Genomic DNA, 26,685 nt, shown 5'->3' on the forward strand with positions numbered 1-26,685 from the left:
CCCCACCCCAGGCAACGCAGAGCCGAGGGCCCAACTGGTGCAAATCCCCAGGCCTGCCAGGCCCCAGCCAGCCTGGGCAGCACCTGTACTCTCTGGCAGTCCAGAGAGGCGGAAGGGAGCAGCCCCCCACCCCATCCCCTCTTCCCTCAGGCCTCAGGGATTAATGCCTCCTGACTCTCCCCATCCCCTCGCTGCCCCCCACCAGGAGCAGAGGGTGGCAGTGGGAGGGTAAGAGCTTATGTGTGCAAATGTGGGTGTACAAATGTGTGTCTCAGTGTGCACAATGGCAAGTAAGAAAATTTGCAAGCTTCAGTTTATAAGTGTGAAAATTCTGCATGTGTGTGGCTAAGAATGGGTGTGGTAGTCAAGTCCACGTGTAAGGTCATTGGTGAGTCTGCTGAGGTCGACCCCTTCTGAACCTACAGATCTGCTGAGGTGCCTGAGGGAACCCCCTTCCTCTGTTTGAGAGGCTGGACAGTGGGCACTGTATCAGGAGCATCAGAGGAGGGCCGGGGGGCTCCAGATGTGTCCTCAGGGCAGCACAGCCTTAAGTGCCCGGGAGGACACCTGTGTAAAAACTTGGGGAACAGAAGGAAACAGGACACAGCCTTCCTGCTGAGAGGGCAGCACAAGAGGTCATGGAGCCAAGCAGTAGACCCCCTCCTGGGCATCCTGGCTCCAGCTCCCAGGCCCTAGCTCTGTAGGACTCCAGGGCAGAGGGAGAGGTGCCCTCCGCCTGTGGTGGTGCGAGAGGGTGAGAAAGATGAGGGGAGCTGTGGCTGGGAGGCAGGGGACAAGCATCTGGGCTACAAGAGAAGGTGACCCTCACCCAGTGTGCTCAACTCACCCTTCAGGTTAAAAATAACCAAGGTAAGGGCCTGGTGGGGCGGGGGAGGTGGTGTGAGAAGGTCGTGTCTTCCTACTATCTGCCCATCAGCCCTTTGGAGAGGAGGAATGTGCCCAAGGACTAAAAAAAGGCCCTGGAGCCAGAGGAGCTGGGGTAGCAGACCTTTCATGGGCAAATCTGGAGGCCCGGCTGTCCTTCTGTCACCTCCAGAGCCAAAGGATCAAGGGAGGAGGAGCCAGCAGAGGAGGGAGGTGGGAGGGAGGGTCCCTCCGGAAGGACTCCAAATTTAGGAAGGGGGTGGGGGCAGCGGGATATAAAAAGAGCGAGCTGTGAGGACAGACAGACACTCCTTTGAACCAGGTAAGAGGGGGTTGGGTGGGGGCTCTGTGGCTCACCTCCAGAGCTCCCACCTGAGAGACTCTGCCTTCACTGGGGAATGGGTGCAGGTCGGTGGGAGGCCCGGGGTACTGCTAGCACTGCCTTTCTCTAGCCCTGGGACGTTCCCACTGACAGAGAGGAGGTCCCACTAAAAAGAACCAGAAGCCTCCTTTCTTCTCCCATCTGCATTTCTCTCCTGCATCCGTCCTCTCCTGCTGCCTATGTCCTCCCCACCCTGTCTCCATCTTTCTCCCTCTTCTGATGACCTCCCTCTCTTTGCCTGGTTTTATTTTGCCGCTTAGTCCTTGTCATACTTCTTTGTCTCTCCCCTTTGCTCTTCCTTCTTGCTGTGTGTTCTAATTTCCTTGCCTCTCTCTGTTTTCAACTCTGATTCCACATACTCTCACTTCTCCTGGTCGGCCTGCCTGCATGGTTCTTCATCCTCGTTGTCTGTTCTCTCTGCCCAACTGCACTTCTTTGGCTCCACCATGGTCCAGACTCTTCAGAATTCTTTGTGAGGTGATAACCAGGTGAGAACCACCCAATTTTCTCCTGGGAGTCAGGTTGCTAGACCAGGGGCTCACTGTCACTCCTCCAAGCTGCTCAGCACATCCCCTTAGCAAGCTCCAGCCAATTTCACCCCCGCAGACCCTCACAGGGATTCCTCTTCAGTGTCACTTCAGAGGGCAAGGGAGACAGAACTTGAGTGGGGAGGGCTGGACCCAAGCCAGGTGCTTCTCAAAGGAAGGGTGGGGGGAGAGTGTTAGGACCCAGGTGGTGAGAAGGTGGGGCAGGGAGTGGGGGTACAGAGGGCAGTGCCACCCACTGAGGCCTGGGCCCTCCTGTCTCAGCCACAGAGGAGCAGCAGGATGGGTGATGCCCAGATGGAGGAATATGGGGCAGCGGCCCAGTACCTCCGCAAGTCAGATAAGGAGCGTCTGGAGGCCCAGACCCGGCCCTTCGACATCCGCACTCAGTGCTTTGTGCCTGATGATAAGGAGGAGTTTGTCAAGGCCAAGATCATATCCAGGGAAGGTGGCAAGGTCACTGCTGAGACCGAGAACGGCAAGGTGTGTGAAGCACGGGGCCAGGGGAAGGGGAAGAAAGGTTTTGGCGGAGGTGCAGGGGTGAAGCCACTAGCAGTGGGAGTTGATGGGTCCTGGAGAAGAGCCAAAGCCATCAGGGTTGCAGGACATGCCCACTTGAGGAGCCAGTGTCTGAGTGAGAACTCTGACCTTCCTCAGACGGACCTGAGCAGGTGTAACCAGGCACCACCTCAGCATTGCCAGAGAGGATGCTGGAAACCTCAGTTGCTTTCCTCCTCAGAGGAGTATCCTTGATAGAGGGTATAGTCACATCAGACGAAGTTCCCTTCTATCCCTCTCCCCTGTGCCTCAGTTTCCTCCATAAACTCTCCCAAATTCCCCTCACCCAAACCAAGAGCCAACTCACAGACCCAGGTGAACACAAAGAGCAGGAACTCTTTAGCTGAATGCTCAGTCCTGGGGCTGGTGACCGGCACTCAGAAGCCCTGGGTCCCTGATCCCTCACACCAGCCCGGAGAATTGCCCCTGGTCACCAGCAGCAGCTCAGAACCATGTGCCTTGCAGACACACTGGTTAAATGTTGCGTTCCATCGAGGTGTGAAATAATGGACCGCAACACACTGGGGGCTTTGACTCTTACCCCAGCTCTGCCACTAACCAGCCACCCTACCAGCACATCATTTAATTGTTCAAGCCACAGTTTCCTCCACTGTAACAACTGCTGGAATACCTGCCCACAGGATCTAATGACATCAGAGCATGGCAAACTCACCCATGCCAATCAAACCACAGTGACAGTGGCCAGTGTGGAGGTAGGGTAGTTGGGTGAGATGTCTTTCCAGTAGAGGTGAAAGTTTGCCTCAAGCACTGCCTAGAAGTCACAATGAGGCGTGTGTACAGACGGCAGAGGTGGCAGCCTCTCCAGATTTGCCCCTAGATGGGGACCGAATAGTTATAGTTATAGGCACAAGGTCTGGGGTACTGACAAGACACAGGGACTCTAGGATGGTCTCTAGGGTGGGAGAGACTGTGAAAGGGCAAGTTTTCTGAGAAGCTCTGGGGTAGGGCCCGGGCACTGGCCAGAGGAGAGCTGTGAGAGAGAGGCCAGATTGTGGCCGGTGTTCTGGGAGGTCAGTTGGTGAGGCTGGTGACTACAGACTGGGAGGTGTACTCATTCTGTCCTACTGCCCATGCTCCCTCCTTAGACAGTGACAGTGAAGGAGGACCAGGTGATGCAGCAGAACCCGCCCAAGTTCGACAAGATCGAGGACATGGCCATGCTGACCTTCCTGCACGAGCCCGCCGTGCTCTTCAACCTCAAGGAGCGCTACGCGGCCTGGATGATCTACGTGAGTGCCTTCTGAACATGGCAGGAAGCCCATCCTGGACTAAGAGCAAAGTAGGGCAGGGCAACATAGCCAAGGGGAGAAGGTCAACACTCTCCCAAGGGGCCCAGCGCGCCCCCTCCCCCCATTCCCTTCCTGCCCTTGGTCAGCTGCAGGAAGACAGGAGCCAGCTGGGTGACCAGGGGCTCTCCTGCCTGCCACCACTGCCCATCCTGGGTTCTCCCTTGCAGCCTCTCATGCCTGTCTGTCTCCTGCTCTAGACCTACTCAGGCCTCTTCTGTGTCACCGTCAACCCCTACAAGTGGCTGCCGGTGTACAACTCGGAGGTGGTGGCTGCCTACCGGGGCAAGAAGAGGAGCGAGGCACCGCCCCACATCTTCTCCATCTCAGACAACGCCTATCAGTACATGCTGACAGGTGAGCTCTGTGGCCCTGCCCTGTGCCCCCTCAGTCATGGACCTAGGCCCTCAGCCCTGACCCCACTGCCTGTCCTCTTTTCTCTTCCAGATCGGGAGAACCAGTCCGTTCTCATCACGTGAGTGAGCACCATCCACACACAGAGGGGCTTGGGGGACCCAGGCTGATTCCTAAGGAATGATTTAAGGCTGTGATTGCAAGAAGTGTGGGGTGCTGGGCTCTCAGAGAAGTGCTAGAGTGACCAATGATGATGGACAAATTCTCCCGGTGCTGAAGGTCAGATGGCCAGGACTCTGGGGGAGGAGGGGGCAGTGCTAAGATCCAAACGGAGATCAGTGAGACTCTTAGGTTCTGATGGGTCCCTGTTGCCTCCAGCGGAGAATCCGGGGCAGGGAAGACTGTGAACACGAAACGTGTCATCCAGTATTTTGCCAGCATTGCAGCCATAAGTGACCGTGGCAAGAAGGACAGTGCCAATGCAAACAAGGTACGGATGGACCACAGGCTTGGTAGAAGGGGTCTGGGCAGGCTAACCCTGGTGACCCTGAGCCTTGCCCTGGGGAGCACTGGTGGAAGTGCTCAAGATTTTCCTGGCAAAAGACACACACTCTGGGTACAGATATGGCCCTTTGGAGTGGCAGATTCCCCAGCAGTGCACCCAGCCCCAGCTCCATTCACCAGGACCGGAGCAGCCCCCTGCCCTCTATACCAGCACCTAAAGGTGAACAGAAGGTGAACTCCCAAGTTCTGCTTCCTCTGCAGGGCACACTGGAAGACCAGATCATCCAGGCCAACCCTGCCCTGGAGGCCTTCGGCAACGCCAAGACTGTACGGAATGACAACTCCTCCCGATTCGTGAGTGCCCTTGACCACTGCCTCATCTGGCCTTGACAAAAAAGGGGCTGCTAGCCCTGGCCGGGTGGCTCAGTTAGTTGGAGTGTCATCCCATACATCAAAAAGGTCGCAGGTTCGATTCCAGGTCAGGTTACATACCTAAGTTTCAGGTTCAAACCCTGGTTGGGTGGTATACAGGAGGCAACAGATTGATGTCTCTCTCTCTCTCTCTCTCTCTTAACCCTGCCCTATCTATCTTATCTCTATCTCTCTCTCTCTCTCTCTCCCTCCCTCTTTTTCTAAAAATCAATGGAAACATATCCTTGGGTGAGGATTAAAAATGGGGGTGCTGTTTTACCAACACTAACCACACGCAGTTGATTGTCCTTTGTTTGACTTTGGGATATCAATAAGTGGGTTCTGTGTGTGTGTGTGTGTGTGTGTGTGTGTGTGTGTGTGTGTGTGTGTCTGTTTGTCTGTCTGTCTGTCTCTCTCTCTCTTAACCCTTCTGATTTAGCCTGGGTCCCTGGGTTCTGGGAACTCAAGAAAAGAGACCTGGAGTCACCACAGCTGTTCCATAGCCAAGAAATGAAGTAGATTTGGTCACATTCTACATTTTCCTTATTTCTGTATCCAGAGCTTTTCCACATTAGAGTGGAAAAGGGCATAGACATTGGAGCCAATCCTCCAGCTTTACACTTGCCCAGCAAGTTCCACACCTGTCTGAACCCTAGTCCCTTCATCATTGAAAGAGGTTGTAATAGTCACTGAAAAGATTACATGAGGTCCTATCAGAAGTACAACCAGGAGGCATTCTCTCTGTGCCCATTCCTGTGCCAATGTTTCTGTTCCGAGATCCCATGTGGGTATGGACATCCTTTCCCTGTTTTGCTGATACTAAACTGGGACCCCAAATAGGTCATTTACATATCCAGGGCATTCTGAGTTGTTTTGAGTTCCAAAATCTCCATTCTGTCTCCTCTGGCCAGTCCCTCACTCTTTGTCCCATCTGCCCCCAGGGGAAATTCATCAGGATCCACTTTGGAGCCACTGGAAAGTTGGCTTCTGCAGACATAGAGACTTGTGAGTATGCAGGCAGCCCTGCCCACCTCTCCGATCCTCCTCTGCCTTTTTCCCCTGCGGGTGGCCCTGTTTCATCATTTCCCCTCGATCTTCTGTCTTTGTCTACGTCTGCCTCTTGGCTTTAGTTTAGTCCTTTGTTCCTCCAACTGTGGCTTTCCCCTGACCCACTTCATCTTACTGTAGGAGCCTGATCTCCACCCTGTTGCTGATTGACTCTCCCCTTCCTTACCCACCTTCCTCTCCTCTCCTCACTTCAGATCTCCTAGAGAAGTCCCGAGTGATCTGCCAGCTCAAGTCTGAGAGGAACTACCACATCTTCTACCAGATCCTGTCCAACAAGAAGCCAGAGTTGCTGGGTGAGCCTGACCCCATGCCCCTGCTGCCCCACTGTCCTCCCCAAGCAGGGCAGGTGCCCTCCATCTCCTCACCCTGCCTGCCACCCCACTCACCTCCCTCCTCCTTCCATCTGCTCAGTGGCTTTCTCTTTCTGCCCCTCTTTGGGTCTGCCTGCATCTCCTCTTGCCTCCTTTTCCACCCTTTCCTTGTCATAATTTCTCCTACTCCTTGATGGCTTTCTCATTCTCCTCTCATTTGCCTCTCCTTCTTATAAGTGTCATTTCCTCACTGTCCTCCCTTCCTATGTCCCCTTCACCCCCACCTATTTTTCATTTCTTTTGAAGTCTCTCCATGGTCCTTGCTAACTGCTCTTGGGCCTCTCTTCTATTCTCCCACATCTTCCTGCCCTGCCCCTTGCCTGGACAGACATGCTGCTGGTCACCAACAACCCCTATGACTACGTCTTCGTGTCTCAGGGAGAGGTGTCGGTGGCTTCCATTGATGACTCTGAGGAGCTCCTGGCCACAGATGTGAGTGAGGAGGTGGTGTGAGGGCTCCAGAGGCCTCCTGAACCACCCACTCCAACCACCTTTTTGCCTCTCTTGGTCTGTTCAGAGCGCCTTTGACGTGCTGGGCTTCACTGCTGAAGAGAAATCCGGTGTCTACAAGCTGACTGGAGCCATCATGCACTACGGAAACATGAAGTTCAAGCAGAAGCAGCGGGAGGAGCAGGCAGAGCCTGATGGCACCGAAGGTTCGAGGGCAGGAGGGCTGGCACTGGAAAGGCCTGAGGAGCTGGGTGTCACCTGTCAAGAGGAGACAGTCTTCTGGGAGCAGGGCTTCCCACACTGCGTCCAAAAGTGGTACCTTTTAACAATTCTTAAGGAGCTAGGTTGACAAAAATAGAGAAAATGGGAGGAAACCAGAAGTCTGACAAACAGGTAGCCAGAGGGAGAGCCTTTTCCAAGGGGCAGGCTCTGCCCCCACTCCTCCCTATGCAGCCCTGCCTCCAGGCTTTCTCTTCTGGTGGAGCCTAGCCAAGCCTCAGGCCACTCACTGTCCCCAAAGAGGACCTAGGCTTGTGGTGTAGATGGGTGTGGTGAGGGCTGAGGAGGAAGAGGGACATGGGAAAGATGGGAAGACAGGGAGCCCCCCCCCCATCCTCTTAACCCCAGCAGTACCAACCAGAAATGAGTCAGGGATTTTTCCTCCTGTGCTTACATCTCACCAGAGGCCAGGAAAACACAGCCCCTGAGCTCTGCAGATCCCCATCATTGAAGCAGTGTGCATGTGGGGGTGCCCACCCCTTAGGTGAGCCCTTCACAGGTTCTGTGCCATGTTGGTTAGGAGGCACAGGCCAGGGGTTCAGACAGAGCCCAGGGCATTGATGTGTCACCCACCTCTCTGGGCCTCAGTTTATTCCTCAGTGAAATGGAGGGCAGTCCTTTCCAGCTCCCTCCGGGGATGTTGCAAGAATTCTTTGAGAAGGAGGTGTGAAGGTGTGAACAGTGATAGACAAACACCTGAGAATATTCCTCTTGCCCTACCTTTGAGGACCCCTTCTCTGTGTCTGTCCTGATCAAAATGCCAAGCCTGGGTGCCATGATAGCCATGTCACCAGTTATCACAAAATGCTTGAAATTAAACCAAACAGATTCCCTCTAAATAGAGGTGATGTGTTGGATGGTACATTTAGAGAGCTGGGAGTTGGGGTGGGGAGGAGTTGTTCAACATGCTGTTAGGAACTTAATTTGCCAGTCAGTCAAGTTGGTCAACATTGGATTAAGTAGAGCATACCCAATGCTGGGCCAATCCTGGGGTGGGAACAAAGGAGGCAGGGAGCAGAGCACTTCTCTCATCCCTGCCCTGGAGAGATGAGGAGGTGCAGTGAGCTTGGGGACATGCTACCGCAGTGCTAAGAAGGGCCTGGACCAGAGACACCCAGCAGACATAAAGATGGAGGCATTGTGGTAGGCCCTGGGTGAATGGAGGGGCCTGGGCTTCAGGCTGACTCAGGCACATACTGGAGTTGGACCTAATGCTTCAGAAAGACTCTGGCCCTAGGGCAGGGAAAGAGGATCTGTTGAAAGCGCTTACTTACTCCTTTTCTTTTCCACCAGATGCCGACAAGTCCGCCTACCTCATGGGGCTGAACTCAGCCGACCTGCTCAAGGGGCTGTGCCACCCTCGGGTGAAAGTGGGCAATGAGTATGTCACCAAAGGGCAGAGCGTGCAGCAGGTGTACTACTCCATTGGGGCACTGGCCAAGTCAGTGTACGAAAAGATGTTCAACTGGATGGTGACACGGATCAACGCCACCCTGGAGACCAAACAGCAGCGCCAGTACTTCATTGGAGTCCTGGACATCGCCGGCTTTGAGATCTTTGATGTGAGTGGGGGGAACCCTGGGAGTAGGGAGAACAATAATGCACTCATTGGCACATGAGTCATAAGCCAGACACCGGAAAGGCAGGTGGGGTTCAGCAGTGACAGAGGCAGTCAGAGTCCTATCTTCAGAGGATACTCCCTCCGTGCCCTGACAGGGGAGGGGACCAGCCACACCCCTCACTGGGCTGGACTCGACTCTGGACTGAGCCTACTGGCCACTCGGACACCTGCCTACCTGACCCACCTCTGCCCTCATCCCCCCTGCAGTTCAACAGCTTCGAACAGCTCTGCATCAACTTCACCAATGAGAAGCTGCAGCAGTTCTTCAACCACCACATGTTCGTGCTGGAGCAGGAGGAGTACAAGAAGGAGGGCATCGAGTGGGAGTTCATTGACTTTGGCATGGACCTGCAGGCCTGCATCGACCTCATTGAGAAGGTGCTGCCTCAGCCCATTGACAGTGTTCCCTTCCCCCACCATCCCAGACAGCCTCATCCCTTCTACAACCAAGAAACTAGAGTCCCCAGAATCCCAAGCCTCTCTCCAGGCCCAGCTTCCACCCACTATGGGGTCACAGGCATATACAAGACAAGCCCCTTCCTTCTGTTCCCAGGACCTTGTCCTCACAGTGGTCACATCTGTGTCTTAAGAGGAGGATCTAGTGAATGAGGACTCCTGGCCCTTCTGACACTCCATGGAAAGTGTCACTCATAGAAAGATCATAGGCTGAAACTAGAGAAATTGACATCCCATTCTCTTCCCGTTCACTGAGAAAAGCCCGTCTTCAGCTTCTCTTACCTAAAGACTCAGGAGACAAGCATGAAGCTGGTGGAAGGTTCCCAGTGATGACTTGCCCTCATGGTGCCTTTGCTGGTACAAACCAGAGTCCAGAGGGACTAACCCTCATCCAGCCCAGCCACTGTCCTTCAGGAAAGCTTCCCACAGGCTTTGGGTGGTTATCTAGGGTACCGCTCTTCCAAAGGCCTCAAAATTGCCTGAAACTTCATGGAAAAGAGTGTGTGTGAGTGTGTGTGTATATACATACATTTTCCTGGGGAGGCAATTTTTGCTTCATCAAATTTTCAATAGGATTCTTGCCCCAAGAAAAGTCAAGAACTACCATGCTTTCAGAAGAGCAGGATGTTGTGCAGATCCTGGATCCCTCTAACCATCCCTTGCAGAATTCTTACCTGTCCTATAGATAGGGGTCTGGCCAGCCATGCAGTCTGGAGGCTCTGACACACATCTGTCCCTGTCTTCACTGTCCTCTTGGTGGGAGCCGTCCAGGAAGGCAGAGCTGTGCTGGGAGACCTTGGGGACCTGGCAGGATGATTGGGGGTACATGGTTCTTCATTGGGTATTCTGGGGCAGAAAGAGGTTATATACGCCAGATTAGAATATAATTGAATTTAGGTTAATTCCAAGAACATTTGCTTCCTATATGAGGACAAAAGATGGCAGCAGGCTCTCTGTGGCCTGCTAGCTATACTGGGCTGATGCTCTGTCAGGGTGTGGGACTCTGGAAGCCTGGTATGTGCTCATGATGCTCTCTCTACCTCCCCACCATGCTCTCAGCCCATGGGCATCATGTCCATCCTGGAGGAGGAGTGCATGTTTCCCAAGGCCACAGACATGACCTTCAAGGCCAAGCTGTACGACAACCACCTGGGCAAATCCAACAACTTCCAGAAGCCTCGCAATGTCAAGGGGAAGCAGGAAGCCCACTTCTCCCTGGTCCACTATGCTGGCACCGTGGACTACAACATCCAGGGCTGGCTGCAGAAGAACAAAGACCCACTCAATGAGACGGTGGTGGGCTTGTACCAGAAGTCCTCCCTCAAGCTCCTGGCCACACTCTTCTCTTCATATGCAGCCGCTGATGCTGGTAAGGGCAGCCTCTGCACTGGGCCAGAGCACTTGTGGAGGTACAAGGTACCAGGGTCCCACTGTTTCAAAGTTCATGACCCTAAAGGTGGGAAGGAGCCTGTGAGTCATGGGTTGTGGGCCAGAAGGTCCCACAGTAGTCCATCTGTACCCCTTCTGTGAAAAAGGCATGTTCCACTTTGGTTATGGATATCAGTATATGTGTCGTGTGTCATCTCAAGACTGTGAGCACCTGATGTCAGTGAGCATAGCACACACATAATTTAACCAAGCCCAGCATTAGGGTTGTTATGGATATCAGTATATATGTCGTGTGTCACTTAAGACTGAGCACCTGATGTCAGTGAGCTTAGCACACACATAATTTAACCAAGCCCAGCATTAGGGTGTGCCCACAGGATGTTTCAATAAACTCTGAGAGGATCACTGAACAAATGAGCCTCCAGGTCAGAAAAGGAAGAGGAAGGGTGTGGACTGAAACGAGGAGGATGAAATACCAGAAGAAAAGTAGAAAGTGGGAAGATGTAAGCATGAAGGGTAGGGTTAGAAGAGGGTGGGAGAAGAGAGCTGATACTATTTCAGCACCTGCTATGTGGCAAGCACTGGTGACAAGCTTAGATGCTGATCTTACCTAATCTTCACACCTTTAGAGGTAGTTACTATCCTCCTCACCAAGAAACTGAGACTTGGACATAAGAAGTCACACAGCTAGTGAGGCAGTCCTGCCCCTGCCTGAGGGCTCCTCTGTTTAAAGCTCTTGGTCATCATTCCTTCTCTTCTTTTTAGCGGAGAGCAGTAAAAGCAAAGGAAGCAAGAAAAAGGGCTCATCCTTTCAGACAGTGTCAGCCGTCCACAGGGTAAGGAGGCCCCAGAGACCTGTGGTGGGCAGGCCCAGCCCAGAGCCTTGGGTGTACCACCCTAACCTGATGCTCAAAGTTTGGGGAAGAAAGAAGCACAAGCTGATTGATCATTTTGGCATGTAAATTCTACACAAGCTTTAACTCGTCATAAATTATGTGTCAACTCCTTATCCTTTTTGAGGGTTCTGGTGGCAGGCTGCCTGGGGCCCAGGGCTCAGAGACCAAAGGGGTGGTTCCTGTGGCTCCTGAATCCCTCCTCTCACCCACCCCCAGGAGAATCTGAACAAGCTGATGACCAACCTGAAGACCACCCACCCTCACTTCGTGCGGTGCATCATCCCCAATGAACGGAAGGCTCCAGGTGAGCCATGTGGAAGAGTCTAGTCTGGGAAAGGCACTTGGCTCATTTGCCCTGAGGCTGACCCCTCTCTTCTCTCCACTGCTGCAGGGGTGATGGACAACCCCCTGGTCATGCACCAGCTGCGCTGCAATGGCGTGCTGGAGGGCATCCGCATCTGCAGGAAGGGCTTCCCCAACCGCATCCTCTACGGGGACTTCCGGCAGAGGTGGGTACAGGGAACAGGGAGAGCCCAGGTGGTCTTTGTGGGGAATGGAGTCTGCAGGTGGCCCCAAATCCTGTGGGAAGAGCTGCCCAGTGCAGAACGTGGATGACTTTGGGCATCTCCCTCCCAGGTATCGCATCCTGAACCCAGCGGCCATCCCTGAAGGGCAGTTCATTGACAGCAGAAAAGGGGCAGAGAAGCTGCTAGGTTCCCTGGACATTGACCACAACCAGTACAAGTTTGGCCACACCAAGGTGAGTGTAGCGCTCCACAGGGTGGACTTGCAGGGCTTGCAGCCATGTTGAGCAGAGCAGCTGGGAGTTTGGAAGGCAGACCCCTGATTCCTGGTTTCCTGTATCCTGAAGCCAGGTTTCCTTTCTCTCTTGTCATCCACATTTCACTCCCGGGTCTAGAATGAGCAGGTGATGGGTCCCCTGGAAGCTCAGCCAGTGTCTCCCACCCTCTTCCTCCATCCTGGATACCCTTCTCTGAAGCTTCGGCCCCCTTGGCTCTCCCCCTTGTCCGTAGGTGTTCTTCAAGGCTGGGCTGCTGGGGCTGCTGGAGGAGATGCGAGATGAGAGGCTGAGCCGCATCATCACCCGAATTCAAGCCCAGGCCCGGGGCCAGCTCATGCGCACTGAGTTCAAGAAGATCGTGGAGCGCAGGTGAGGCACAAGGGAAAGGAGAGACGTTCCCAGAGATGTAAGAGGCGGACAAGTAGTTCTGACTGGCTTGGGTCGGAAGACCTGAGTTCAAATCCTGACTCTATCACTTATTATCTGGTCTGGGCAAATGACTTTACCACTCAAGACCTAATTTTGAAATCTTTTTTGTTAATCCTCACCCAAGGATATTTTTTCCATTGATTTTTTTTAGAGAGAGTGGAATGGAGGAGGGAGGGAGTGAGAGAGAAAGAGAGAGAGAGAGAGGGAAATATCAATGTGTGAGAGAAATATCAATGCTTGCCTCCCACATGCACCCTGGTCAGAGGGTCTGGAGATTGAACTCATGACCCTTGGGTGCTCAAGCTGGCGCTCTAACCACTGAGAAGACTGGCCAGAGCTCATTTTGGAGTTTTTTTTAAGTTTTTTTTTCATAGGAAAATGCTAATTAGAGACTCATGAGATACCATTTAAATACACTAGATTTACAAAAATCAAGAAATGTGTGATTCACCGCTTACAGATGTGTAAATTAGTGCAATCTCTTTGGAAAACAATTTATCATCTTTGAACGATTGTATACCTTTCAATTCCACTCCTGAGTGCATGCCCACAGAGAAACTCCTGCATGTGTACAAGACAACAAAAGAATCTTCATCACAGCATTGGTAAAAATAGCAAAGATCTGGAAACAGCTCAATTTTCTATCCACAAAGAAATGGGTAAATAGTATAGTCATTTGGTGGAATATCATACAGCAACGAAAAGGGGAACTACAACTACATGGTGCAATATGTTCAAACCTTAAAAGCATATTGTTGAGTAGACAGAAGCATGTCACAGAAAGATACTTATAGTGTGACACAATTTTCATAAAGCTCAGAAATAATAAAATAGTGGCATATTATTTAAAGATACATACATATATAGTTAAAATATTTTTTTAAAAGCTAAGAAAAGAAAACCACAAGATTCGGGGTAGTGGCTAGTGGAGGGATCAGGAAAGAGGCAGGGAAGGAGCACACAGGTGGAGTCACTGTGGCAACAATGCTCTAGTTCTTGTTTGGGTGATAGGTTCATAGGTAGTCATTTTGTCGCATGCTTCATAACATAAATTATAGATATCCCTATATCCTATATAATAAAGAGCTAATATGCTGATTAGATCATACGGCGGAACGACCTTCCAGAACGGCCAGTGAGCAGGGCCACGGGGCTGCGAGGCAGCTGGGGCTGCGCAGGCCAAGGCAGCCAGGGCTGCAAGAGCTGAGCCGTTGCACAAATTTCGTGCATCGGGCCTCCAGTGTAAAATATAATTTTTAACATATTTGAGTTTTTTATAACACTAAACATAGTAAACACTCTATAAGCAGTAGCTTTCATTATTACTAAGGCCCCAGTAGGAAAAAAATATAAACTGCCGTTGTCTTTATTTTATCAATTAATAAATGTTTATTGAACAACTACATGTCCGGTGTAGTAATGATTAGGTGGGGGTATTTATCAAGGCTACAAGAAAGGTTTCTGCCCAAAGGTGCCTACCAACTTGCTTAGATGGACTGGGAGCCAAATACAGTTTGGGAATGCTCTTTCATAGTGCCCCTTCTTTCCTCTATGCTTCTTTGCCAGGGATGCCCTTCTGGTAATCCAGTGGAACATTCGGGCCTTCATGGGGGTCAAGAACTGGCCCTGGATGAAACTGTACTTTAAGATCAAGCCTCTGCTGAAGAGCGCAGAGACAGAGAAGGAGATGGCCACCATGAAGGAGGAGTTTGGGCGCCTCAAAGAAGCGCTGGAGAAGTCCGAGGCTCGCCGCAAGGAGCTGGAGGAGAAGATGGTGTCCCTGCTGCAGGAGAAGAACGACCTACAGCTCCAAGTGCAGGCGGTAAGACCACATGATTGTCTCTTCACCTCTCTTCTCCCTCCCCTGGATTATAGCCCATCTCATCGTCAGGGACCAAGACCCTGGATCTCTAGTGTCTTTAATCACCAGCTCTTCTCTCTGTCCTCTTCTTCCAGGAACAAGACAACCTCAATGATGCAGAAGAGCGCTGTGACCAGCTGATCAAGAACAAGATCCAGCTGGAGGCCAAGGTGAAGGAGATGACTGAGAGGATGGAGGACGAGGAAGAGATGAACGCTGAGCTCACTGCCAAGAAGCGCAAGCTGGAAGACGAATGCTCTGAGCTCAAGAAGGACATTGATGACCTGGAGCTGACATTGGCCAAGGTGGAGAAAGAGAAGCACGCAACAGAGAACAAGGTGAGGGCAGCTCCCTCTAGTGCCAGCCCAGGTCTCCTCAGGATTCAAAGACCACCGACCTTAACCAACACCAGGCCACTCAGGGGATCCTAATAGCAATGTGGTCCTTGGCATTGGAGATCTCCATAGATGTCTCCAAGCTGGTGACCTTTGAACCTAAAAGGGATGGGGTTCTTGGTTGACAGGTGAAGAACCTGACAGAGGAGATGGCTGGGCTGGATGAAATCATCTCCAAACTGACCAAGGAGAAGAAGGCTCTGCAAGAGGCCCACCAGCAGGCCCTGGATGACCTTCAGGCTGAAGAGGACAAGGTCAACACACTGACCAAGTCTAAGGTCAAGCTGGAGCAACAGGTGGATGATGTGAGTAATAAAAACTATGCTCAGTCTTTCTCAGGTCAGGATTTTGTAGGCAACACCAGTGGCCAAAGAGTTCCTGATCCATAGGACTAACTTCTTTACCCCTGGGGCCTTTTTGTTCTCTGTAGTTTCTTCCTAGTCTGGGTCTCTGAATCCTTTGTGCTTGCAGGAATTGCTCTGCTGGATTTGACTTCCAATCCACTGGACTTTGAGTTTAGAGGAGAGCACTGTGGATCTCAGGTTATCTACACCCTGTTTGTTTTCTTTTCTCCATCAGCTGGAGGGATCCCTGGAGCAGGAGAAGAAAGTGCGCATGGACCTGGAACGAGCAAAGCGGAAGCTGGAGGGTGACCTGAAGCTGACCCAAGAGAGCATCATGGACCTGGAGAATGACAAGCTGCAGCTGGAAGAAAAGCTCAAGAAGTAGGAGCCTACAGTGGCCAGGAGGGGCTAGTGGAGGTGTCTGGCCAGAGGGTTAGAGCTGCAGGGTGCTGCACTCCCACTGGCCAGGTTGCTTTGTTTGGGCACAGTGGAAATGGGATGTAATTCATAGCCCTCTCTCCTTCACCCTCTTGGCCAGGGCGGGTGGAGGGGACTGGTGCTGGTATGTTGATGTAAGAGAAAAGAGAATGGGCATAGAGAAAGGAAGACCACCTGTCACCCTGCTTCTCCTCCAGGAAGGAGTTTGACATTAGTCAGCAGAACAGTAAGATTGAGGATGAGCAGGCACTGGCCCTTCAGCTGCAGAAGAAACTGAAGGAAAACCAGGTAAAGTTCTCCCCAGTGCAAGCAGGGGCTGCTCAACAGCCCTGAGGCAGCTATGGCCTTAGAGAGGCTCAGGGTTGTAGACATATCTATAACTCCAGGCCACTCCAAAGGTCCCACCAGTCCTGATTTACAGGCACTTGGAAACACCAGCCTTCTCCCATTAGAACAGTACTGTGTTATTGCAGCAAGACTATTTTGTGTGTGGAGGTAGAGTGGGAGGAATCATACCTACAAAAAAGGGCTTCTCTTTCTGAACTATGCTCTGCCTGGTGGGTTTTCTGCTCTGGGGAAAAAGCTAGGGTTTGATTCTCCTCTAACCCTTTTCTTGTGGGGGTACTTTTCCCCTGCATGGGAATGAGAAGTGCTTTCATGGAGCACCCACCTTCCCATAAGCTGCTCTATTCATATTCTTCCTGGGTACTGACCACAGCCACTAGCCCAGACTGCATTCCCATAGAGTACCCATGATATGGGGTGAACTCCTACAACCCTGAGCAAGTCACTTCCACTCAGAGCCACAGTCTCTTATCAGTCAAATAGGACTAATAACCCCTGGCTTATAGAGAACCAGAGGGAAAAGTATATATGGAAACCACTCTGTCAACTAGAAGTCAGCCAGCCAACTAGCAAGGCCGGCTTCTTTTTTTTCCCCCATGGCCTTCTCATCCCTCTGCAAGAGATAAATTAATAGCCAGTCTCTCTTACCTTTAATGCATCCTGAATTTCGATGTGCCTTTAGTCCTGGTTTGTCAGAGCCCTGGAAACAAAGCAGCAGGTACTCTCATTCCTGTTTTATAACTGCAGAAGCTGCCTGGCTTGCTCTGGACATAGTAGCCCCATGGGCAACAGGCACTCAGCTACTGGGGCAGGACCTTAGCTCTCATTTTCTGGTCAGATGGAAGCTACTGGAAATAGCTGGTCTTTCCTCAGCATTTGGGGCCCATGGCCCAGGCTGCAAGTGACACATGAACACAATCCCACTCCTCTGGGGGCTGCTCAGAGGCTGGCCTGCCATCAGTGATAATTTGCCCTCCTGTCTTCTTGGGTGACCCTGCTGGGTTTTAGCCAGAAAATCAGGATATCCTCAGGTCTTCCTGCCGTGGGTTTGGGCAACTTCTTTGACTCATGGACCCAGAAAAATACTACTGTTATCTTCATCAGGTCTTGGCAACAGGCTGTGGCTCCTCCTTCCTGTCCAAGCTCTTGCACACAGCCCCACCTTCTCCATCCTGGGAGCAGAGGCATGGTGGTCTTCTCTCTCCTGCTCCCAGGACCCACCCATGCACATTCCATTAAGACTGTCCATAACCACAGATGAAGGCATCTCACCAATCCTCCCCTTTGCTCCTGGCTAGTCAGATCAAAATGGTAGATGAAAGATTATTCCCATTTACTCAAAGCCAAGACTAAGGCCAGAAAAATGAGGTAGAGGTAGAGGAGGACACTCAGCTGGCCTGAAAGGGAACAATAAAACTGGAGCCCAGCCCTGGGCATAAAAAAGCAAGCCTTGCAGAGTGAGAAATATGGTTGACTGGACTTTGTGGTCAACTTGGAAGATAGCAAAAGCTTTTGGTTGTTGTGAGGCATATTGTTGCAAATATTTGTAAAATACAAGCACCTGCTTTCCTGCTTATGTTCAGGAGGGCAGAGCCTAGTGCATCTGTGGAATCTATGGAATGTGAGATCCAGAGATCCAGAGATCCAGAGATCCCATTCTTTGCACATATTCTCAGGATTTAGGCATGCAGATTCTCAGACTGGGTCTGGATGCCCCTGGGAGGTGCCTTGAAGTTTTGGCTTTAACCAAATTCCTATTGATGGCCTATGCACTATAGGATGTTTCACAGCATCCCTGACTTCTGCCCCCTAGATGCTAGTAGCAATCTCCTTCCCCAGTCATGACAGTCAGAAATCTCTCCAGACATTGCTGGCTGACCCCTAGCAAACCACTGCTCTGCAGGACCTGAGTGCTTGGGCCAGGAATCTTCTAGAGCTGGGGGAGGAGGCTCCCATGGAGGGCTCCAGGCAGTGGGCTGAGCCCTTTGTGTCTGGGCCCAGGCACGCATCGAGGAGCTGGAGGAGGAGCTGGAGGCAGAGCGCACTGCCAGGGCCAAGGTGGAGAAGCTGCGCTCAGACCTGTCCCGGGAGCTGGAGGAGATCAGTGAGCGGCTGGAAGAGGCTGGAGGGGCCACAGCTGTGCAGATTGAGATGAACAAGAAGCGTGAGGCTGAGTTCCAGAAGATGAGGCGGGACCTGGAGGAGGCCACGCTGCAGCACGAGGCCACGGCGGCAGCCCTGCGCAAGAAGCATGCTGACAGTGTGGCCGAGCTGGGCGAGCAGATTGACAATCTGCAGCGTGTGAAGCAGAAGCTGGAGAAGGAGAAGAGTGAGTTCAAGCTGGAGCTGGACGACGTCACCTCCAACATGGAGCAGATCATCAAGGCCAAGGTGGGCCTGTGCTTAGCCTCTCCTCGCCCTCCTCACCCTCACAGCTTGCACCTTCCTTCCACTTTCTCTATCTGCCACCTCTCTAGTCATCACTCCTCCATCACCCTTTGGTCTCTCTCTCCTTTGCACCTCCTTTGCCCTCCACCCATATCTTTGTCTCCTCACCATTCTTCTCTTCTTTAACTCACGTACCCGCTTCCGATTGTGGCCCTCCAGCACCACCCATTTCATCCCCCTGCCCTCTGTGCTCTCCCCACCTTGGCCCTCCCTTCCTTCCTCTGGTCCACCCAGCCCCTACTCCCTACAACTCCAGCCCCTCCCACATCCCAACTCCCCTGTCCCTTTACTGCCTGAAGGCAAACCTGGAGAAAGTGTCTCGGACATTGGAGGACCAGGCCAACGAGTACCGCACTAAGCTGGAAGAAGCCCAACGCTCCCTCAACGATTTCACCACCCAGCAAGCCAAGCTACAGACTGAGAATGGTGGGTGTTCCTAACCAGCCCTGTGCCTGCCCCAGAATAAGCCATCAGGTGCCCTTTTTTATGGCCCACAAACCCATATTCCCACCTCCAGGTGAGCTGTCCCGGCAACTGGAAGAAAAGGAAGCGCTGATCTCCCAGCTGACCCGAGGGAAGCTATCCTACACCCAGCAAATGGAGGACCTCAAGAGGCAGCTGGAGGAGGAGGGCAAGGTGGGGCCCGGCTGGGGGGCAGGAGGGCAGGTGGCAGCCCTGGCGCAGTGAGCGTCAACACCAGAAACGGAGACTGAAGAGAGGCCCCTGTGTGGGAAGACCTCCAGTCTAGGTTCTTCTACTCTTCAGTTAAGCCACACTTATATCATCAAATGCCTCTTTTCTTATTTGTAAAGGGGTAGGGTGGGCAAACTGGGAAGCTACTCCAGGATGTTGAGATTCTACACCCTGAATGTGGCTGGGCTTAGTTGAAGTTTGTAGATATGTAAAGGATTTGGAGAAGGGGAGCGGTGGGGATTCCCTCTCACCTTCCTGAAAGCTGAGCTCACCTCCTGGTGTTCACCTCCCAGGCGAAGAATGCCCTGGCCCACGCGCTGCAATCGGCCAGGCACGACTGCGACCTGCTCCGGGAGCAGTATGAGGAGGAGACAGAGGCCAAGGCAGAGCTGCAGCGCGTCCTGTCCAAGGCCAACTCGGAGGTGGCCCAGTGGAGGACCAAGTATGAGACGGACGCCATCCAGCGGACTGAGGAGCTCGAGGAGGCCAAGTGAGTCCCAGGCAGCCCCCACATTGAATCTAAGAGAGGAAGAAGCCAGAGCACACGGGGTGGGACAGGCAAAGTGGGAATGGGAAGGAGATTTGAGGTAGAAGAGAGAGGAGGATGTGAGAAATGTGGTGGAAAATAGAGGTGCTTGGATCCTGCACTCTGAGTGAACCCCGACTGGCACTGACTCACTTCCTATGACAGGCGAGCTTTTGGCCCGGGTTATACCTGATTCTCACGTATAAGACGAGCAAAAAGCTTGTTGGTCAGAGGAGCTACCATCGATCAGCCTGACATGGGACAGGTGGGGGCTGCCACCCAGATGGTGCTGCATGGGGGAGGAAACTGTTCTAGGCACCCGTAGCCTTGCTTCCTCAAGGCTGGGGTCCCAGGGCCTAAAGGGGCTGCTCATGGTCCCAAGGAGCTGTGGGGAGGAAGTGGGTCCTCCTCAGGTGTCAGTCCCAAGGCCCCACTATTCCTGGGTAGAGTCACACACACACACCCAACCAACCTGGCAGGAAGAAGCTGGCCCAGCGACTACAGGACGCTGAGGAGGCTGTGGAGGCCGTCAATGCCAAGTGCTCATCCCTGGAGAAGACCAAGCACCGGCTGCAGAACGAGATCGAGGACCTGATGGTGGATGTGGAGCGCTCCAACGCAGCTGCTGCGGCCCTGGACAAGAAGCAGAGGAACTTCGACAAGGTGGGTCCTGGTGGGGGCCACAGCCAGGGGGCAGAGCAGGGGTACCAGCATCAGTATGAAGCCAGGAGCAAACTCCTTGGAGGCAGGAAGGAGGCTGAGGCCAGGCAAGGAGCCTGGGCAGCCCCTGGAGGTGGGGCAGGGGGCTGCGCAGTGAGCCTGACTCTGTCCCTGCAGATCCTGGCCGAATGGAAGCAGAAGTATGAGGAGTCGCAGTCAGAGCTGGAGTCCTCACAGAAGGAGGCTCGCTCTCTCAGCACGGAGCTCTTCAAGCTCAAGAACGCCTATGAGGAGTCCCTGGAGCACCTGGAGACCTTCAAGAGAGAAAACAAGAACCTTCAGGGTGCGCTGGGGCATGAGGCCAGGGAGGGGAGGAGGCAAGGAGGGCCACTGAGGGTCAGAGAGAACACAGGCTTTGAGATTTCTGGTTCTCTAACCCCCAGAGGAGATCTCTGACCTGACTGAGCAGCTGGGAGAAGGAGGAAAGAATGTGCATGAGCTGGAGAAGGTCCGCAAGCAGCTGGAGGTGGAGAAGCTAGAGTTGCAGTCGGCCCTGGAGGAGGCCGAGGTGAGAGCTTGCTCCCACCTGCACCCCTGCCTGCTTCCCCCAACCCGACTCTTTCTGACTCCTTAATTCTTCCTCACCCAAGACAAAACTATTAGCCTCTTATTCTTAGTCCAAGGTCATCTATCCACTACCCATGACTACCTCCAAAGCCAAGGTCTGCACAAAGGAAACATCACAGTCTGATCATAAGCCATAGGTTTGGTTTCGCACCAGGTTTATAAAGTTGAAGCCTGGCCATCATAATAGCTCCTCAAACAGTGGGTAGCATGATGGGCTCTAGAGTCAACCAGACCTGAGTTTGAAACTTGGTTTCAGGACCTCCACTCTGTCACGGGGCAAGTTCCTCAACATCTCTGTACCTCAGTTTCTCATCTGTAAAATGAAATTAATTATACATCCTCATAAGATTTATGCATGATTATTATGAAAATTAAATGAGATAACACATTTAAGCACTTGATATATATTAGCTATTATTACTGTTCCTTTTTAAGAACCTAGGTATAGCCCTGAGTTTTGGGGCTTCTTTTTTCACCAGGGTGAGGGGCTTAGGAAACAAAGGTGAAGTTTTGAATTTGTGGTTATAAAACTCCCTCCTTTTTCTATGATATTTTAGATAAATCAGGACCATGCAGTGGTATTGGTGCTGAGGTGGTGGGGGCGGAGGGTGGGGGGAGTATTGGCAATTGTGAGGTTCAAACCCTTTCCTTGGCAAAGGAAGCCCAGGGCATCCTGCACCTCCTCCCCCAGAGCACCAGGTGGCCCGGAAGGCAGATCCCACCTCCTTGTCTCTTCCCAGCTCTCCTCTCCAGGCCATAGTCCTGGCTGACACCCAAATCCTATCAACCTTGCTCCCTACCCCACCCCATGTCCTGATTCTCTGCCTCTGACCCTCTCTCCCCGCCCCCTTACTAGGCCTCCCTGGAGCATGAGGAGGGCAAGATCCTCCGGGCACAGCTGGAGTTCAACCAGATCAAGGCAGAGATGGAGCGGAAGCTGGCTGAGAAGGACGAGGAGATGGAGCAGGCCAAGCGCAACCACCTGCGGGTGGTGGACTCGCTGCAGAGCTCCCTGGACGCGGAGACGCGCAGCCGCAACGAGGCCTTGCGTGTGAAGAAGAAGATGGAGGGCGACCTCAATGAGATGGAAATCCAGCTCAGCCAGGCTAACAGGATAGCCTCAGAGGCCCAGAAGCACCTGAAGATTGCCCAAGCTCATCTAAAGGTAACAGAAGTTGGGGTTCTCACAAGGGGAGTGAGCCCAGAGGGATGGTGAAGGACAGAGAAAAGGGTCCTGGGCTAACAAATATGAGAAGGTGGAGGTCCCCTACCTCCTGGACTTGGAGGCTTGAGGGAGGAGGACTGACTAGGCCCTAAGCATGTCCTGGACCGGACCAGTCCAGCCACTAGGCCTAGAGACCAAATGAGGAAAGGTGCCCCTTTGCCCTCCACTTGAAAAGAGATTGTGAATCTGGGACCGGGCACATCAGACCCTGAATGGGAGGCTTCCTCACATTACCCTTTTCCCCCACAGGACACCCAGATCCAGCTAGATGACTCGGTCCGGGTCAACGATGACCTGAAGGAGAACATCGCCATCGTGGAGCGGCGCAACACCCTGCTGCAGGCCGAGCTGGAGGAGCTGCGGGCTGTGGTGGAGCAGACAGAGAGGTCTCGGAAGCTGGCCGAGCAGGAGCTGATCGAGACCAGCGAGCGGGTGCAGCTGCTGCACTCCCAGGTGAGGAGATCAGGGCCACCACCACGGGACCTGCTGAGTGGCAGAGCCTGGGACATAGACGCTCTGACCATAGGTCCTGAGTAAGCATGTCCAACCAGGATTGCAAATTATCTCTCGAGCCAACTCTCATCTGTTAGTCATGGCCGTGGAACCAATACCTGGGAAGGGGGTCTAGAGGTAAAAGCTAAGAGTGTCATAACTGGTTGGTGATGCCTGCCAAAGTCACAAATCTGGGAGTTATACATGCTGCTATTTGATATCCTTGATCTAGAAGACACCTCCATCTTGCTCTGTAAAGATGGAACTTTGAGAATTTAAAGGAGCACAACAGCATCTACTTGCAAACCAAATTCTCAACAGAACAGCATTTTTCTGCAGTCCTATACACACTTCTACACTCTGTAATGAGTTTCCGTGCCCATCTAATTGCGGTGCCTGGTAGAGCTTGTTCCATAATTTAGTTATGTGTGGAAATGACATCATGCGCTGACCTGGTCCTCTCTTCCTTACCCTTCGTCATTCTTTCTGTAACTGTAATCATTTCCAGGATATTGTCTGGTAAAAAGTTATTCCCATTTTCCTTGGAATATTTTCATGCTCTTGCATAGACATGTTACTAAAGAGCTCAGGAGTAGAAATGCAGACTCTTTGTTGCTTGAAGTCTTTCTTCAGAGCTGATAACTTTAGATATAAAATCTAGAGCATATCTATTCTCATAAGAAAAGGGAGAGCGTGTGAGAAACAAAAGGAATATACTAAAAGAAAGACATGTTTGTAACACATGACCGGTTTTAATTCTCTCTGGATAAAGGTGTAGAATCAGACAACAAAGTATACATTCGATAATTTTCTCTGCCCATATCTAGAACACCAGCCTCATCAACCAGAAGAAGAAGATGGAGTCGGATCTGACCCAACTCCAGTCAGAAGTGGAGGAGGCGGTGCAGGAGTGCAGGAACGCTGAGGAGAAGGCCAAAAAGGCCATCACGGATGTGAGTGCCCCCGCACCTTCCAGCCTCCCCTAAAGACATGAACAAGGGCTCTGGGTCCAGGCCAGGCCACTGGGCTGTAAGGACAAGGTGACTCTGCAGTTTCATGGGTTTGAGGGCCTCAGGGAGCAAATGCCAGGATGGGAAAGAGGTGATCCTTTAGGGAGAAGAGACCTGGGCCCCGGTTCTTTTACACCTCTCTCCTGTCCACAGGCCGCCATGATGGCAGAGGAGCTGAAGAAGGAGCAGGACACCAGCGCCCACCTGGAACGCATGAAGAAGAACATGGAACAGACCATTAAGGACCTGCAGCACCGGCTGGACGAGGCTGAGCAGATTGCTCTCAAGGGCGGCAAGAAGCAGCTGCAGAAGTTGGAGGCCCGGGTGCGGGAGCTGGAGAATGAGCTGGAGGCCGAGCAGAAGCGCAATGTGGAGTCAGTCAAGGGCATGAGGAAGAGTGAGCGGCGCATCAAGGAGCTCACCTACCAGGTGCGGCTGGTGGCTGCTCTGGGGCCGGGCCATCAGAAGTCAAGGGCTACCCCAGCCCCACCTCCTGGCCCCCACAGACTCCAAGCCAAACTACCATTCAGGAAATGCCACCTGGTCCTCCTGGCACCTGCTCCTTGAGAAGGTGTCTTTGGGTTAACTTTCTTTCACATACTCGAGTCAGTTTGGCTTAAGTCCATGAGTTTTTCCAGTGAATGCAGGAAAATCTACTTCTACTTTCTGAGAGCACTTTTAACCAGAATTTCCCCAGATTTTTTAATAATCTGAATGTCTACCATGAAGGCTTCCGAATAGTCCAAGGAAGCTTTCCACCTTCTACTGGCCTAATTGGGAGGGACATTGTGTGGCAGCTTAGGGATAAAAGTCAGAGATGGGAAAAGACTCAGATCTTTCATGGAACTTCTAGGACAATGGGAAGAAGACCTTAGAAAAGGCAGATCACAAAATGTTCTAAGATCTCCATCTGCATAGCTCAGAGCTTTCACCTTTGACTCCTTATTTTCACAGTGTGCCTGGTAATGAAAGAGAAAGGAGTATTGGTCCATTTGACATCTGGATATGAGGCACAGGAAAGAGATACAGATGTAGAACTGCAGACATATTTGTGGACATAATGTCAGCCTAGGAAATGCCAGCCTAACATATACAATGATGTAGAGATGGGATTGATCAAGTGACACTGGAGTCGGTGATCCTGGTGCCCAAAATTTGGCCCAGTACAGTATATTAGCATATTGGATTATGATAGATTGGAATGGTATAGACTATAATGCCCCCTTCTTTTTGCATTCATCATTATTCCTTTCTGGTCATTCTAGGACCATTGGCCAAGAGCATCTATGGTGGAATTGATAAGTTGAAGCTGGAACAGCCCAATGTCTCCATATTATTAGATTATGGAATTCCATTTGGTTCTGAGCCCCTCCCCCCCTTCCAGTTTTAAGGTGGCAGCTCTCATTGCTTTTTAAATATGGACTAAGGGCTTTGCCTTGGCCCTGTGACCTACAAGTAGCATCAAAGATGGACTCTTTCCATCACCTCTTTAATCTGGCCCATTTGAGGGAGGGTCAGCTAAGGCATGGGGAGAAGAGTGGAATGGTGAGGGAGGGAAAGATGATTGTACTTGCTTCTCCCCCAAAACTCCCACCCATCCACCCCCAGACTGAAGAGGACAAGAAGAACCTGCTCCGGCTACAGGACCTGGTGGACAAGCTGCAGCTGAAGGTCAAGGCCTACAAGCGCCAGGCTGAGGAGGCAGTAAGTTCATGGGTTTCTCCACTCTAACGAACACACCTCCTGTGTGTTTGAAACAACGAGTGTCCACCCCAGCTTGGGGCCTGGACAATGAGTTTGCTATTCACTTTAACTTTCACACATTTGTTACATGTGTCCGATATGCTCACAGTTGTGTCAGGCACTCTGAGTTAACAGAAGCAATGCTTATTTGATCCAGGATTTGCTCACAAGCTACTTATAATTCATATACTAATAAGCCCAAGAGAAGGCAGAGTAGCTGCTACCGTAGGTCAGGGGATCAGACAGTGCTAAAAGACTGGAAGGTGGCAGTGAAATTGAGCCTGGAAGAGAAACTGACCAGGCATAGCGCAGTGAGGAAGACATGTGGGTGGGCAAACAGGCGTGGATGTGAGGTGTTGCTGAGCACTCCTGTGCAGTAAACCCCAGGTCAGGGAGCGTCTATCAGATGCCAAGCCAGGGAGGAGTAGGACGCCCTTGGCAAGGCTGTTGCAGGAACATGGGTGAGGGGTGAGAGCACTGAGCCCAGCCAGGAACAGTGAGTCCCCAGACCAGGAAGCTGGGAATACGCACCTCCCCACCCCCTCTCACCTCATGCTCCCACCCCCTGAACCCCTGCAGGAGGAGCAGGCCAACACCAACCTGTCCAAGTTCCGCAAGGTGCAGCATGAACTGGATGAGGCGGAGGAGCGAGCGGACATCGCCGAGTCCCAGGTCAACAAGCTGCGGGCCAAGAGCCGTGACATCGGCAGCAAGGTGGGTCCCCTACCCCCAGGCTTGACTAGTCACCCCCACAGCAGCTTCCCTCCAACATTAGCACCCTTCTGAGGGGGTACTTCTTACCCTATATTTGGATAGCCTAAGAGTCCCATAGCACCCATTCCTGAGAATCCCCCTCCTGCTCAGAACACCCCTACAGACTGGAGCCTCTCTAGAACCCCAGTCCTTTGGAGTTCCAATTAGGAGGTCCTAAACCACAAAGACCCCTAAATGGAATCCCAAGATCCCTGAGGCCTAAACCTCTCCCTCTAAGGGCATCTCCTTTAGGCCCATGAAAGCTCAGAGATTCCTCCCCACATCCTTCCTCCCTTTTGCCAATTGCCTCCTCAGACCTTTTATTTCTTTTTCAGCAAAAACTGCACGATGAGGAGTGATGCTGCCTTCAGGACCTTGCTCATGCTAACCTGTAATAAAGCTGGTTGCCAGACTCTGA

General features: G+C 52.3%; 1 protein-coding gene across 1 annotated transcript; it reads left to right on the top strand.

Moving 5' to 3' along the window:
• The first annotated feature begins 1,718 nt into the window (after positions 1 to 1,718).
• On the top strand, positions 1,719 to 26,685 carry LOC102250088 (myosin-6). The gene is made up of 38 exons (XM_005882218.2): positions 1,719 to 1,755; positions 2,077 to 2,295; positions 3,477 to 3,620; positions 3,878 to 4,034; positions 4,125 to 4,152; positions 4,410 to 4,521; positions 4,797 to 4,889; positions 5,888 to 5,951; positions 6,209 to 6,307; positions 6,714 to 6,817; positions 6,903 to 7,041; positions 8,408 to 8,676; positions 8,943 to 9,113; positions 10,251 to 10,560; positions 11,346 to 11,416; positions 11,693 to 11,780; positions 11,868 to 11,985; positions 12,113 to 12,236; positions 12,511 to 12,647; positions 14,274 to 14,529; positions 14,664 to 14,906; positions 15,092 to 15,268; positions 15,543 to 15,688; positions 15,943 to 16,033; positions 18,092 to 18,481; positions 18,838 to 18,964; positions 19,056 to 19,174; positions 19,525 to 19,721; positions 20,237 to 20,420; positions 20,595 to 20,760; positions 20,861 to 20,985; positions 21,901 to 22,209; positions 22,519 to 22,722; positions 23,589 to 23,714; positions 23,925 to 24,200; positions 25,380 to 25,475; positions 26,094 to 26,228; positions 26,603 to 26,685. Exons 2-38 carry the CDS (start codon positions 2,095 to 2,097, stop codon positions 26,624 to 26,626), a joined length of 5,820 nt encoding a protein of 1,939 aa, XP_005882280.1. The 5' UTR covers positions 1,719 to 1,755; positions 2,077 to 2,094; the 3' UTR covers positions 26,627 to 26,685.

Source organism: Myotis brandtii, unplaced genomic scaffold (assembly GCF_000412655.1).
Source record: "Myotis brandtii unplaced genomic scaffold, ASM41265v1 scaffold70, whole genome shotgun sequence".
NCBI classification, from domain to species: Eukaryota; Metazoa; Chordata; class Mammalia; order Chiroptera; family Vespertilionidae; genus Myotis; species Myotis brandtii.

Excerpts from the sequence above, each read along its gene's own strand:
- LOC102250088 (XM_005882218.2), top strand. The coding sequence starts at position 2,095 with ATGGGTGATGCCCAGATGGAGGAATATGGGGCAGCGGCCCAGTACCTC. Across the intron at positions 4,035-4,124 it reads CTATCAGTACATGCTGACAG|ATCGGGAGAACCAGTCCGTT; the intron begins GTGAGCTCTGTG and ends TTTCTCTTCCAG. Across the intron at positions 7,042-8,407 it reads AGAGCCTGATGGCACCGAAG|ATGCCGACAAGTCCGCCTAC; the intron begins GTTCGAGGGCAG and ends CTTTTCCACCAG.